The sequence below is a fragment of the Acanthaster planci genome, linkage group LG03, assembly GCF_054643075.1.
Source record: "Acanthaster planci isolate LZ-2023a linkage group LG03, COTS_SCS, whole genome shotgun sequence".
NCBI lineage: Eukaryota > Metazoa > Echinodermata > Asteroidea > Valvatida > Acanthasteridae > Acanthaster > Acanthaster planci.
The window spans coordinates 9,347,011-9,363,782 of NC_141779.1; the positions used below are offsets into that span (position 1 = coordinate 9,347,011).

The 16,772-nt window shown below is 39.4% G+C and overlaps 1 protein-coding gene across 1 annotated transcript in view; it reads right to left on the reverse strand.

Moving 5' to 3' along the window:
* The window catches only part of tmtc2 (transmembrane O-mannosyltransferase targeting cadherins 2), a 52,510-nt gene extending 38,792 nt beyond the window's left edge, over window positions 1-13,718 (reverse strand). The window contains exon 1 of the mRNA XM_022242641.2: window positions 13,404-13,718. Within this exon, the coding sequence (XP_022098333.2) occupies window positions 13,404-13,501 (98 nt within the window). The 5' untranslated portion in view covers window positions 13,502-13,718. The remainder of the gene's footprint in view (window positions 1-13,403) is intronic.
* Window positions 13,719-16,772: the final 3,054 nt, after the last annotated feature.

Sequence of the window (16,772 nt, forward strand, 5' to 3'; positions counted from 1 at the left end):
CACTGAAATAAACAGCCGACTTCCCTGAAAGCAAGGGTACTGTTCATGTGCTCCTCAGTATTTTTGCACCATTTTCAACTCCATACATGTACATGTGAGTACATCTGTCAAATCCAAGCACAACCCCAATCAATTCTTTTTAAATTGGCAATGTTTGACAGGAAAGAACATAGACCCTTCACTTTCAGTAAGACATCACAAGGTCGTCTTGACATTTCCTAATGGTAGAAGATTAAACAAACACCCAAAATCCACGGCAGGAAATTTATTGGTCAGAGGCAAACTTTTTTATCTTAAAAATTAACAAAAGAATTTAAATCCAGTTAGTGCCTGATTTATGGTTCCTGTTTAAAACCGCAATGAGTACAATGCCAAAAACAAAATCTCACTTAAGCCCTCAATGATGCTGGTTTTCGCTGCGTGACACACTCAATGTGGTAACAGGGTAGGAAAAACTTGGAAGGTGAACACTGATACCCCAAATGTCAGTTTTCATCGAGGTGTTTGAGGAGAAAGATGACGTTTGCGCTCAGCCTTAACAACCTCAAGCCAAAGGCAGAAGTACATTTAAGCCCTGCACCATGCCACAATGCCAAGGAAAGTTGAAAAAAGGTCAAAAATCAGCGACCGCGGGCCACCAAGCCACATGTAACCATAACAAGGCTTTTTTATTTACTCTCCCTTGAGAAGGCAAGAGGACAAGTAACGAACCAACGATCATTTTTTCCCCCTTGCATTTCATCTCCCATGGACTGCTTTTTTTTTTCCTCCCCTCCTGTTGGCTTGTTGACTGTTCAAATACTCTGGGACAAAAGGAGAGCCAGTGCGTTCCTGGCTTACTCCTCCAGTGGAACCAAACACAAGCGGGGGCTTGGAACAACAAATTTAACCAGGCTGCCCGAGCAAACAGACCAATCCCTGAATTTCGTTGGCGGGGTGCAATCCCTCCTGATACCCAAGTACCATGGGACAGGTCTTTTCATAAATCGCTGCTGTGGACAGATTTTCAAATCCCCTAGCACTTCTGGTGGTTAATCTCAAGAACTTACATAGGTAATGGCACATTGCCAGACCCACTGAGGAAGGGGGGACTAGTAAAAAAAAATAGGTCTACTAACTCACGAAAGAATAATAAGAGACAGCATACTCGGACCCACAAATACCAGGTAAAAAATTCCTTAGCATGGATGTCTCACAATAGCCGTGTCGAAGATTAGCCATTAGAGAAAAGGGGACGGGAATGGTGTTTGCCTTTTGGAGACTTGGTGTGAAACACGGCATTGTTGTGAACGAGCTTTGTCTGGGATTTATTTATTCACGAAAGCCCAAAATGGATGAGTTATGCACACAATACACACATGCACACTGTGCAAACCCCGAGTACATTGAACAGTACCAGTGCTTACATGTACCAGAATGAACAACATTTAACTTGTAAGCAGAACAAAACATTGTATTTTTTAAGGCAAATATTTCTCTATGACAACCACTATCATATCCAAAACTGTAAACCAAAAAATTATGTACAAACAATGCGTGAAGTAATCTGAGTGTCACCAACCCGAGGACTCTTTTCCTCAGAAGCAAACCTATTTTTATTTTCCTATCAGTACCCAGCAGTGCTCATAATGAATGACACTGTTCCAATTTATCAGTACATGAACCAAGTACTGATATGCATGTGCATGTACGCGCCCATGAAGACTGGCTGATTCCAACCTTTTGCTGGGATTGCTTCAGACTCTCACCAAGATTGCAAAGATTCATAATTCTATTCAGAATTAACTGCAACTTTCTTAGCTGAAAGAAAAGACGGGGGAGGGACAAACTTCAACACAGCCCACTGATGACTTTCACGACATGAGCTCATTCATGGACAATTGCAATTACTCTTTGTTACAAGATTATTCACCATTTAATAAAATTTGTTCTAACTTTAAAAAGCTAAAGCATTGACAGAAAATGACCATAAGCACATTGAATAAAAAAAACCTCAACTGAATTGTTTTTTCACTAGAACTACCTGACTTAGCACACTTTACATGTACACTGACATACCGGCACATGTACATGTACAGTACATGGACATGTATGCTGGGCCCTCCCTGGAATCAGGTTTTCAGGCTCCAGAAATGGTGACTATAGAGGGTCAAATTGTCAAAAGAGGTCCTAAGCCTACACCTACTTCACAACTGCTGCATTTATCCAACTTTGGTCAAAAACAGGGATGTCTCTTTTTAGAACACATTACCACACATATTATATATTTCATGACTGTCTATGCAGTTACACTTTTGTACACTTTGCACTTTTAGGACTAAATGTATAGATCTGAGATTTGCAAACTCCTGAGAAATTACTGAAATTCCACAAACATTAAGGAGTTTTGAGCATTTTCCTCAAAATGGTTGGGGGAGATTACAGGCTGTAGTGTGGTTTTGAACCCTTGTGAAGCCAAAGTGTGGGAGTCAGAGCAGCCAGAGGGCCAAAAAATGTTTTTACTTGCTGGAGATTTCTGGATTGGTCATGAAAATGCACCTAGATTTTTTTGGCTTAAATACTGGTACAATAAACATGAGCATTCACTTAATGAATTTCATTAATTTTAAGAGAAGTTTGACTTCAAAAAGAAACAAAAGCTTTTTTAAACAAACACTTTCAACCCAAAATTTTGAAAATCGCTATTCTCAGACTACTTGTACATGTCTTTAAAGCAGGAAAATATTTCTCGTATATTATTATCTCAGAAAACTATTAAGTCCTGCTCATTAAAATCACCTCAGGGAGGAAACTGAAGCCATACCATGCCAAACCACTGTTAATAAATCTGTTTTTGCAGCCATGCATCTTGGAAACTGAACATTTTTGGTCTACCAAGAGAGCAAAATTCAACTTTTCCTAATCACCACATGTGCTTGCTGTGAACAGTTTTATGAGCATGCTATTCTCATCAGGTTTAAAATGAAAAAACAATCAGCCTGATTCATATGAATTCTCATGATATGCCCAATCTTGAGCATGGAAAACCCTTGGTATGTAGGCCACAGACGCCACCTGGGGAAACAATGATTTACCTGCACACAAATAAATAAGCGACCAGTGTAACTGATATGTCTTGCCTTGTTCAACCATACCCTTACAGAAAAGTGGACAACTTTCCCTTGCTGAGCACCCGGGAACAGGAAAAACTTGGCCTCTCCCATTTTTTGGCAAGGTTTTTCACCTTTGACCACTTGGGAGGGTAGTGCAAACCTACAAATGACATTGACAAGCTACTGCCATCTGACAAATCTGTGACTTTCTTAGAACTTCACAGGCCAATGCAAGAATTGACTGAAGTCATCAAAAATCTTGTTTAAGAAAGCGTTTGAGTCACATTGACTTTTCAAATGATCTGCGAGCTTGCCAGATTCTGACAGTCTGAGATTGGTTCTGTACATTTTCCTTTGTTTTTATGCACTTCCCTATAGAAAGTGTTGGGTATGTTACGTACCGATACAATTGGTAACAGTAAATGTTGCAGTACATGGTATCCTGAATACCTGTGTACATGTGCATGCATTAGTACATACATTTCAGCCATTTATCCAGTACATTCCCTGCGTTTTTCCCTAGGCAAGCCATTCACATTGATCTCTGGAAAGGTGTTAGGTTTAACTTATTCAATGGTTTATGTGAGTGATCTAACTTACATGCATAATAATGGATGTTCTCCCACCCTGACGGGCTTGTGACTGTGAAAAACAATATATCATTTTACGTAAAAACTGACACAATTTGGACACCTGTCAGATCTACTAAAACACATACATTTCTGAGGACATCTTAATTGGGTACATGGTTTGAACACTTTCCTCTCTGGAGACAAAAGATCAGAACAGGGAAAAATGCATCATTGCCACAACAATTTTGATGTATTAGCATTCTGGTCCCAGGGATGCAACACCTATAATTCTCCAGCTCTTCGAAGTTTGGGACAATTTATGATCAACAGATGCACAGTGTCTGCACGCAATGCAAAAAATGAAAATCATACAGGTACGCGCGAAGCAGTTTTTATTGGCCTACATGACCGTCAGCAATTGGCTCCAGATACATGTTTTTTTTTAATGTGCTGGGGTTTGTCAAGCGAAAATCCCTTGAGCACAACAGGCAGGTAGTGGCAAGAGGTCCCAGTTTTTTTCATGAAACCAATTAAGATTTTCTGCTTAACTCACATTGGGAACCATCGCAAGGGAGACGTGGGAATAAGGCCACTGGGGAATCCTGTCACGCGACGATTTTGCTCCTATTGCAAAAAAAAACGTTTTACCATCCAAATCAGGGACCAAATGTTGCATTGCACTATGCAAGCACAAACCCACATGCTTCAGAAATGTTGCTCAAGATCTCCTTAACACAAGAGAGAATATCTAGCAATGTTAAAACATGTACATGTATGTAAATTAGTGAGGAATGATCAACCAGTCACAAGTTGACACTTAGAAGTTTACTTTTCCACGCAAAACATACCCCAATATTGCAAAACCTCTGTTACAAAACATCAATTTCTGACAGGAAAGTACACTTTGTATTCCTTTCTTTGCTGGTTTCTGTGTTTTCCTAAAATGCTTTCAAACACTTCACAGATAACCAACAGACTTCTGTGTTTACTACATGTATGGATACTGGTTGCTTAAGGGCCCACTTTACAAATGTTAACTAAACTGTAGACAATGCAGAGTCAACTGGTGAATAAAAAAAATGCACCATCCAATTAGCTATCGGAAGTTCACAACCGTTCCTGCAGCTAAAATTAGTCTGTTTGCGGAATCACACAGCTGAACACAGGTAAACATGTTTATAAAATGTACAGGGACGTGCACATGTACAACACACCTGTACTAATAAAAAATTTTCTTGAATGTACAATTTACCAGTAACATTTACATACACATTTCTCAAGTTAACATACAAGTGCTCGTTGTTCAATTCTCATTTTCTTACCCCCCAAAATCATGGAAAATGTGGAGTGCATTCCAATTCTTTCAGCTAGATCAACAAAAATTGTACAGATGTGTTGGATTTATGCATAAATGTACAGGTGCATGAAGTGTACACGGTTCACAGGAGGCACATGTGCAAGTACAATGTGGTTCAAGCAAACGATTCTACTTACAGCGTACTGGAACTTCAGAATTTCTAGAAGTCCAAAACCATTAGTGTTTTACTATCCAGCAAGTCCAGAATTCATCTCTTTGAGAGAACATTATACCACAAATCGTTTCCATTTGAGGAAATCATTCCCAATGGGAAAAAAATCTACTAAGATCTGGCTTTTTCTAACTAGTAGTGCAATTTTTTCCTTCTAATTAATTGAAGGAAACGAGGCATGGGTAATACAGACGGACATGTAAATTCCCTGCAACATGTACACCTACATGTAACTGGGTCCTTGCTCTACAAGTATTGATGTGACTGCCTCTTGGCACAAGGATTCGAGCATGTACAGATAAGGTTTGATGTCAACTGATTTCATCTTACTCTGACTGTAAATGATACTAGATTGTGGAGATAATATCAGGAGGCTGAATGACAGTCAAGCCTTGTAGCAGTCCATGTACGTTGCAAACTTAAAAATATGCTTCTGCTATCTCCTCCCCTCCTCCCCCCCAGGTGAACAGAATTACCAGTGATCAGAATCCACATCAGATATCCAGAGTGGGGGGAAAAGGCTGTTGGACCAAGTGTACATGTACCCCCATGGGTGGGAGTGCTGCGGACGACGAACCCCACAGTTCTAGTGGTAGTGTACATGTACATAAACATGTACATGCACTAACTGTACAAGTACATGTAAACTGACATCTAGACAAAATAATCAATACTTAAATAACAAATCAAACAAAAAAAATTGTACTCTCAGCAGCATTTACGATACATATTGAATGAAAACTTCATTTGTTAACCAATCTGTCATTCTCTGTCCAATATTGGGGGTTTCAATCCTATGATTCAGATGAAATTTCCCTGTATGGAAAGATGATCCTTGAGAGCAAAGTAAGTATCACAAGGGAAGAAATTTAATATGTTGCTCTTTTCACTAAGAAGTTTGCAAGGATAGGCCTGCTATTGTGAAAGGGACGATTTGCATTGTTGGATGCATATTCACATGAGATACATGTCCATGTTATCAACATATTCATGAAGGTATTTGCACCAATAAGTGTTAAACTTATCAATAAGGCATGACAAAAGTTGCAACATTCCCTTCCCTGTAATCTATTGTCTACTTCATTTACTGTTGCCCCTTTCTTTTTTAAAACAAAAGCAAGTCTGCTGTAATGTCATTCACGATAAGTGCATAAAAACCCCATGAATTATGCAGTGCCAGAGATACCTTGAATGTGGTACAATGTAATTTGGAACCAGGAATGTAGTGCAAACGAATGGAAAGGAATCCTCAACATTTTCCACCCTCATACATGTACGTGTAATGTCCACTATCATCATCCTACCAAACTAAGTAAAAATGGCACATGCACAGAAAAAACATGGTTTACTCTTTCAAATGCAACCTAAAACAATTATTGAAAAGTTACTGAATAGAAACAGATTGCCTCTGACGTCAAAAAAGAGAGACAAAAGGTTTACGTGCATCTTTCGGGATGTTCTTGCGCGGCAGTCACAAGTGCAGCTGCCTCAGTTTTCAACCTCACGAGGTGAAACTCAGGTCAGCCGTTCCAACGAAGCTGTTGCATTGTACTGGGGCTACATCGCAAATGCTGTTAAATCTGCGTTCTTCAAAAGCCTCCTAATCCTAGGATAAGCGAGGTGGGAGGCTAGACGCCGGCTACATGTATATGAGGCATCCCGGCCCCCCCATGTCACAAATTGAACTTTGTCTTTTGTTATTCCATTTTTTTTCTATTGAATTTCAAAAGTAAATCTCAAGTGATTTTAATACTCAGAATGTCATTCAACTAGAACACAAAAGATTATAAAATCCTACTATGCTGAATTTTACAAAAATCTGTAAGCGAAAAAAGAATTACGAATGATAAAACAAAAACTACGTTTACATGTACCTTTAATACTGAACATACAGGAACAAGACAGTAACACTCAAACAAAGCACTGCCCTTTTATCTGTGTACACTTACATTTTCTTATGATTTCAATTCATCAATTTTCAACCTCATAGCTTTGTCCACACCACAGATTATTTGGGGGGAAAATTGACTCTGACAGAGAGAAGTTAATCTTCTTTGTGTTCAGATTCTGTACCTGTAGGTGGGAGGTCTCTAATCTACTTAAGTCCTAAGCAATTTCTGCATTACCATGCATCAGTGCTTGAATGGTCTGTACTTTAAAAATGAAGAGAAATGCCACATTCGTATCAGTCGCAAAGTTGAGGTTCAGGTCAGATGTTCCAGAGCTGTGATCACACTATCAGGTGATGCTCGTGAACAATGTCATTGTAAGTTGTTCAAAAGATGCTTCAAACCAGCTGGGAGGAGTCGGCTGCCATCAAAATTTATACTGAATTTCCTTAACTGACGCTTATCTACTATTTAAAAAGCAAAATTAAAAAAATTAATAAACGGGACAGCAGACACGGGTTAAACCTGGGGACACGTGCAACCCCTGCTTAAATGTACTGAATAGGCATTTTCGCAATAAATATTTACAATACGGATGTATCCTTGATTAAAGGAATGACATCACCGCTTGTTGACCTAACTGGCCCAACTGTGACCAATCAGGGAGCGTTTCCCATCACTGCCCTTGTAGACTGATACATCACTAGGAAGCATGGCGCACATTCATGTCATCGAAGCTACTGATGGCAAACATGTCGACCATAGCCAGTCGAGAACAAAACAGAACCATTGCGCTCGTACTGTGAAAGAGTGCAGATAATGTACTCTACCACTGTGCTTCTCCCAGCAATGAAATTATGGTGTTTGAAGGACTAAAGAATTGGCCTAAAACATCATCCTGTGTTATGATCTTCCACACAGGTAATTACATAACTGCTTTACAGAGGATGAGATGTTTTCAAATGCAAGTCATCTGACCGCTCAATGCGTGCAGCTTTTGTGTTCAGTTTTTAACCCACACTGCATCACAGTTGTTAATATCAGTTCCCATTGGTTCTTTTCTAAAATATTCTCGGCATTTGAAGGAATCCTGCCTTTTCACGCCTAATGAAGGCCTAATCAGACCACAAACTTGACACCACTATTAACCACGAAGCTGTCTTGCACTAGGGCTGTGAATGCCAGAATCTACATGTAATGTCTAATGTTTCTGTATGGCATGTAGTCACCCCTCGTCTAATGGACTGGCCATCTGTGCCTAGCGCCTTTGGTCTAAACCTCTATGGTCTAACCCTTGTGACTTTCTGGTAGCTGAGGTGAAGAAGCCATCCAAATGACTGATGACACTGTTAATCTGATCTGCAGCAAATCCCTCCTCCACCAAATCCCACAAGAGTGCCACTTATTAGGCCCAATACCAGCCACATCACAAAAACCAGTACATCTGCCAAACAACTTGAGCAATGGTTTGAATCTCAGCCTTCATCTAAATCTCATGTGTCTATTCTTTCAGGAAATGAAGAGGGTCACCTGACCCCAAAAGAGCAGCCTGGATTTTAACTTTTCTGGCATGAGAAGAATACTAGCATACATGTAGGTAATTTGAACCAGTTTTTAGCTGGGACTGCCAATTCATATCTCATATGCGTCTTGTTTATTTATATTATCACAAAGAGGGAATAATGTGTAGAGAAATACCAGTATCTCTCATTCACAGTAAAATATGCAAAAATGCACCAGGGCTCATCTACTACAAGCTTGACAAAATGGCTATAAAGTCTGTTGGTTGGTTTGGGATTGTCAGTGTGTTCTGTCACATAACACTCTCCCAATGAATATTTCAGGAGACACGATTTCAGACGCATTTTTCATTTCTAATGCTTAAAAAGACCACATTTTTTTAACTTAACACTCGTAAAATTGAACATGTACAATGTACACATGTACATGTAAATGTATTTGGAAAAGTTGAATGCTGAACACAAGGGACCTACTCGTATCCACATTCTTCGTATCCACATTCTTTTATTTTTTATGTATTTTTGAAATTACATGTTCCTTGAAATAACTTTACTTCATCAGATGCTACTTTGTTGCTGTTCAACTTGGCAAAAACCATCTTCCAAAATAACCTGGATGCACAAGTAAGGATCACCAAGTTCAATTATTATCAATCAAAAGAACAACTTCATACCAAAACAGGAATTAAATGAAGTAAATTTACCCTCAAAAATAACCTTCAAATGTTTACCAAATTAATCATAAATAAAAAAACCCATTTCATGCAGGAACACAGGAATGAAATGAAGAATATTATAAAGGAACAAAATTCCTGGACTGCCACTCGTCTAACTGCCTCAGATGGAAGAGAATCTTTCAATCGTGGTTACATGACAAGTACTGATTAGAATTAAAAAACCTGAACGACCCATTCACTGAAAACTTTGTTGTTCTGATGACCTCGATATTTTTAGTCTCCCAAGACAATACAATTTACTGGTACCTACAGTTTTGTTTGCATTAGAAATTGTATTCATTAATTTCTAATGCAAAATTGATTTTATTCTGATACGGTATGATAGATCCACTTTTTGTTGTAGAGGATTGCCGGCTCAATGCTACAGTATAACGAGAATGAGGCATTCATACAATGTGACCAATTCTGAAGTTGAGCAACAAGTGTTATTTAACTGGGTCGAGAAACCAGCCAGACATAACTTACACTGTACCACAGGTAACATGACTCTTAAAGCTATTGTGGATCTTTGTTTATTATACTCTGAACCACACAAGGGATGCTGGGGCAATAAATCTCCAGCAAAGAGGAAGGCTGCTTTCCTTGATTATATTTCCTTCTTTTCCACTGCTCAGACAAAAACATTATAAATAATGCTTGTAAAAACAATTAAAATTGACCATGAGAGCAATTGGTGTGGGGGTTAATGTATGATGAATCACCAACTTGACCTAACAATATGCTACCTGATAAAACATTTGCAAAGTTGTACATGTAATGTACTGCTACACTGCACCCTCCCTGCATTTAAAAAAAACATGGAGCAACTGAAGCTTTGGTCAGTTATAAGAGAAAAAATGATTGATTGGGACATCAAGTGACCTATCTGTTTTGTCTTTTTATAGTTCTGATTTTGACGGAAGAGCATGTTTAGCTCTGTGAAATTTCTTAATAACATTAATTAAACAGAGCTTTTTATTTGTTTGGTCTTTACATTTTAAGAGCAAGGGTTGGTAAAGAAACCTGTGCCGGGGTACGGCAAGCTATACTCTTATGAGAAACAAAAAAGCATTCACTGAAAGTTACAAAAATCAAAGGTCTGGGTGCAGAAAATGTACACCGCGGGTGTGAACAGGTGGATGGAATAATACAGGAGCTGTTTAATCGACTGCTGGACACCGAACCGGACCCATTGTGTTCCGAACAGCCAGGCCACGAGGGGCATGCTGTCTGTCCAGTGTGTCGGCCGGCCTGCCCATGGCCAGCAAAAAGGAGTAAAATAGGAATTCCCAGTAACAGGCTTGAGTACCACCTCCCACACTGCTAAGCTGACCGCGGGGTTTCACAGCCTGATTGTCCCGGCTGAATGGGGGTGTATTCTCCCCCTTCTTTTCTGGGCCAGACCCACTGAAGTGGTTTGCAGAGGGTAAACACGGTGAAGCCGGTGAACAGTACGCACACATCCAACAGGGGTAAACATGCACAGCAAAATGGCTGTTTCAATCAGTTCCTATATATCATGCACAAACCATTCACTGTAAATGATTCAGCTAACACGAATGGGCTTCAAAAACACAGATGTTCAACACAGAATTTGACTCGCTTATCTTTATTTTCCAAGGGTTTAAATAAATCTGTCAGATTTTTTTGCAAACAGCATATACAGGATTCAACCAGGGGTTATCCGAAATTATAAAAATTGGGGACCCAAATTACTTCTTGGCAATATTCAAACATCTGGGATGAAATAAAACAACAGGGTACCCAGTCCACACAAGGACCTCTACTTTCTTCAGATGGACAACTGAATGGATGAAAATGAGTGTGCCCAGCTCCAAAACATACCCCTAGCTATATGTAAATGACCAGTGCCATATTTATACAATGAGAAATAATGCCCTGAAAATAAACCTCAGGTTTAATGCCATTTGAGCACATTTGAACATCCGTCTGTGCAATATATTATCATGTTTCTCCGCCGGTAAACTGATCAAAAAATGAGAAGAAATCACAGTATAAAATTGGCTTTGCAATGAAGGTGTGCGGTGCTGGGCATGCCACATAGGGCACAATGCACCACGATTTCCAATAAATACAACAAACCCAACATCAACTTGAAAACTACCATTTAAAATTTTCCCCACTTGTTCAGCATATACATACATGTAAATTAGTGAGCCTCAAAGAACAACTACTCATTTTGGAATTCTGGGAAAAACTCTCATGACAAGTGCACAGCACACACCAGCAGTTACATGTACAATTTCAATTTGAGTTTGAGCATTTTCCGATTTGTGGATATTCTATAATAAATGGGAATTTCTTTTCTTTTGGGGATGGTGCATGACATCCGTGACCAACAACTGAAACTCTAGTTATTGTAAATTGGACAAGGAAGTACACTGTACTTACATTTTATAAGGCTACCTAAAATGGATCATACATGTACTTTCTCATCAAGCTCTTTTTTCTTCCTTTTTTTTCAACAGCCAATATTCCAAAATGGCAGCTAGATTCTTCAAATTTCTCAACTCTTTTGCCAATTCATACATTGATTTTCAAGGCAGATGTTGATCAAATCATCCTGCAAACACACAAAGTATCATCTTCAACTTGAATTCACAGCTGCATGCATTTTTCTGTTAATGATATGTTTGTTTTTAACTGACAACTATTTGGTATTAGGATACATGTACATGGGCACCACTAAATCCCAGTCTTCCAGTCTTCATTTTTCTTGGAGTATGCCAGCAATGTGACAAACAAGTCCCATGTACACTGATTAATAAATAGATCCATTCCTTACAGTCATCCCTTTGGGCGTACAGACTTATACAAAAACAAGCACCAAATCCCAACCGTTAGGCTTCACAAACACCATTGACAATGCACCAACTCTTAATAAGCTGTGGTCACAGCAATTGAGCCAGCTGAGCTTCTTACCATGAATACTGACCACTGACAGGAGACTTACTTCGTCCATCATGCAATACCATTTGCCTTTAGTTTAACTACAGTGAATAAATGGCCACACACATCTAGCGTAAGAAAGACTGCCTTAATTCTTCAGCTTGGCTATTTTCCAATAATCGACTTGGGCTCTGTCTCAGGCTTCAACTGTTTTTTACTTCCTGACTTTGAGGTTGTAAGCGCAATAGTAAGTCTGACAGTGCCACAAAACATCAAGTAAGATAGCCAAACGTTACAGTACTTCAATTAAAAACGCTTCAGGCCCACAATCAGGGACTGGTTTCCTACACGAAGCCTGAGACGGAGTATGGCAATTTATTCACTGTAGTTAAACTAAAAGCAAATGGTATCTGTTCAAGAAACAATCAGATTTGTAATTTGTGTCAACATGGTTTCGAAAGTACAATTTCCGAACAGTGCAACAAACACATTAGGCTTGATGCAGATATGGCAAAACGTTCATGTTTCCTGTCCTGTCTGTTCAAGTAATTCAAATAACCAGGGTATCACTACGTAGTGCAAGTGCAATAATGACTCTGGAAATTTGACTAAAGATGGAAAACACAGTTAAGGTACTGATCACAAATGGAAGACCCACTAATTGGGGCGTTATAACTTCCTTTTTTGAATTTTAGATTTGATCTGTTGTTAGTACAGCCAACTAATCAAGCCTGAGATTTATGAAAGAAATTGGAGAAAAGATCCAAGGGCCCTGTTAGAAGAGTCTGAAGAAACCGTATTACCACAACACTACTGTCATAAACATTACTATTGCTAACAATCACTGTCAGAAACTGTCAATTCTGGAATCCGACTTATCCAAGACAGTTGAGTTTTTGTTGAATAACCATGTTCGACAAATAGTTTATTGTCGAAAAAAAGTGCAATGACTAAAAATAAAATCTTCAAGTAATCCCAGGAGTTCAAACTGCAGTAACCAAGTACAGAAACAGTTAATATCTGTCTGCAAGAGTTCGTCGTCCCCAATCAGCAAACATGGCAAAATACTGACAAAGCGAGCAAGAGCGTCTTATTCAACCACGCCGCACAATCGGCTCAAATCACGGCGGCCTTCGGTGCCGCAGCGCGCTCAGGTACAATTTTACACAACTTACGAGTCGTCGTAGGCGAAGTCCGCACTCAGGGTGTTCCAATACAGAATTAGTGCCACGAGGCTACAGCCCAGTATGTCATACATCTTTAACTTCTGCATCCAGAAACTATCAATGTCACTTCAAACCAGATCATCGGAAACGACTAAATATCGTGCCAAGTCCATGATATTGGGATGGGAGCATAATTTGAACTACAACGCGCGTCCCAGGCCTGCTGTGAGTGCATGTGCGCACACTACTAGCTAGCAGGGCCGGCCAGCAGTAGTGTCGTTCGGGTTTTCCGATGACTGTTCCATGTGTGGCAATGCATGAACAGCTTCGACTGGCGATATCAGCGCCACGCCAGGGGCTTGAAGGAGGGGGTACAGGTGCACTGCTCAGCAGGTGCACAGTAATAAGCGCCACCTACCGACAAGCCAATCATCACTTGACTTTTTGAATCCCCGTCGGCTTTCCAAAAATGATTATTTAAAAGTCATCTAATCACCTCGGTGCTACGATGTATAAGCAATTTTACATTCCTATTTGGTTGAATTCATTGAAACACGAAAGTTTATTTAGGATATTGTAAGAAAAAAATTATTTCGCACGGACGGATTAGTTTTTCGTACGTACGAATTAGTATAAATCCGTATGTTGAATTGCATGACTCAGGGGTGCACCACTAAAAATAAATTCCCATAGACAGCAGTGATAAATCCCCACACTTCTCAAATATTTTAAAAATACTCACAACTCTCACAGGTGTGCAGGCTACACAGAAAAATGATGTTCCACATGTCCTCTTCCATTTTCCTTTCAATTTTCGGGGGGTTGACCAATGAATTTCTGAGAAATTTTCACCAGAAGCAGACCACCCCTAAAATGCAGAAAATGTCTCTCTCCAGAAAAGTAGCCATTTTAGTTTGAAAAACCATCCCTCTGCATAATGGCTCAAATAGTGCCACTTTTGGACCCGATTGCATCCAAATTGCTCAGAATTGGAAGCCCTGAGTCTGGCCCAGAGGTTCAGTCTCATATTTCTTCAATTCCTCAGTTCCATGGCTCTCACGACCCTCTAATACAGAATATTTTGCGTGTATATCTTTTATTCATGAGCTTGGCGGACATATTTCTGGCCTAAATACGAGGGTGCATCCTCAGACACGTAGGAAAATGATTCTACCAGGGGGCCAGAAAATAAAATCTCTGTAGGAAGTCCAATGCCTGTGATTGTGAGCGGGTGTGCGAAACCTGTACGTTGTGAGGTCGGCAAATATTTGTAAGGTTTTGTGCTCTGTTTTGCATGATACATAAGCCCCACTGGAAGATTTTTTGAGCAATCGATATTTTGAAAACTTCAGCATTTAAAATCCATGTTTGACAAGTTTGAAAAAGATAAGTAAATTATTGTAAGTTCTGATGTAATAATTTAATCTTTTTTTAACATGACATATCTTAAACTGCACATTGTGAAGGTGATGTTTTGTAAACGTGTAACAAGAAAAGTGTCTCACAGAAGCATTAAACATAACAAAATCAAGAACCTAAATTTTGCCAAAGCAAATGGTGGACACCTTAAAATAAGTATTGGAAAGTCTAAACACTCATAAGTGGAGTGGAGAAAACAATTCTTTAATATTTGTCCACAAACCAGCTCCGATGTTAAAGCTTTGCGTTAGATGACATCGCAAACTGGATGACATGATTAAGCTATAAGTCTTTAAGTTTAAAATTGTATGGGGATATGTTTCAGTAAAACTTTTCTTTACTTTAGGAAGCCCCCAAAATGAGTGGTCATAGTGAACACAATCTTACTTTGCCAACTATCAAAACATTCAAAGAAAGAAGCTTGTGGATATTTCAATTTTTTGAGAAGAAGTGATGGCTCTTTCCCATTCAGAGACGCTCTCTCTTATAGATTGATTCCGGGAATAAACTTCGCCCCATTGGAAATACGCGGAGACACTGAGAAAATAGACCTAGCCGTGCGCTTTAAGGCTGTTTTAGACGTCGACACAGCCTGTGATGTGGCTCGCTTGCTTACTGTGCCTAATGGGACTCGTCGTCGTCATTGAAGGAGGTACAGGGACCGTAAGATCCTGATTGAAAATGAAAATTAAAACTTTCCATTTTCAAATGTGATCTCAGTAAATTTTTCACAAACTGCTACAAATACTATTCACTCTAAAACTTCCCCTCTGAGAATGCAAATTACAGAACACTTTAAGGGGTTCCTATGTCCGTGGCATGACTACACCTCAGTTCACTGGGGCCCAAGGGGGAAGACGAGAGGGCGTGATTATCCTTGTTATAGATGCCCCTTTGGGGTGCACTCCTGTAAATAGTCCAGAAATACGTCGCCTTGCTCATTAATAAAAGTTATACACTCAAAATATTCTACATTCAAGAGTCCTCAGAGCCATGGAATTGAGGAATGGAATATGAACCTTTGGCCTGGACTTAGGGCTTCCAATATTAAGCAATTTGGATGCAATCGGGTCCAAAAATGGCTCTATCTAGCCGTTTTACACAGGGATGCATTTTCAAAATGGCTACTTTCCTAGACCGGGAAATTTTCTTCACTTTAGAGGTTGTCTACTTTTGGTGAGAATTTCTAAAAAAATCATCAGTCAACCCACTAAAAATTGAAAGGAAAGTGAAAGAAGACGTGTCAAACGACATATTTCTGACCAGCTTGGACACCTGTGAGTGACAGATGCGAGCATTTTAAAAATAATTTGTGAAATACAAGAATTTATCATTGGTGTCTACTGGGATTTACTTATAGGGGTGCATCCACAAAAGCAGCCACTGACACAAGGAAAACCACACCCTCTCTTGTACATGGTCCTCCTTGGAGCCCAACGAACTGAGGTGTAGTCACACAATGCAACTTAAGGATTACTAATCTGTAGTAATTCGTACATACGAAATAGTAAGTTGTACGTACGATTTAAAATATTTCATACCATGCTCTAAATACACTTCCGTATTGAAAAGTTCCCACTTCAAAAAACATTGAAATAGTGTCTGTGGTTTTCTGGACAAATGAGGGCGCTGTTACTGTAAAATCAACTGGGGAAGACAGACACCCGGTGCTAGCTTTTCCTGTCCAAATTGCGAAACTAGAAGTTTTCTTACTGAAGACATATTTCTGAGAATAGGATTGGTGCTTACTCATTGCTATGAACACAAACAACAATGAATCAGCAAGCAGAATATTTAGTCCGACATTATCTAAAAACATGCAGGACTTTCTGTGAACAAACCAATGTTATGTCGAGGCAAGTCTCATCAGCATAACAACCCAAAGGCAGTAAAATACCCTTTCAAAAAGAGGAACAAAAGTTGCATTTCGAAGGTTTATATTGAAGCAAATTGACGGTA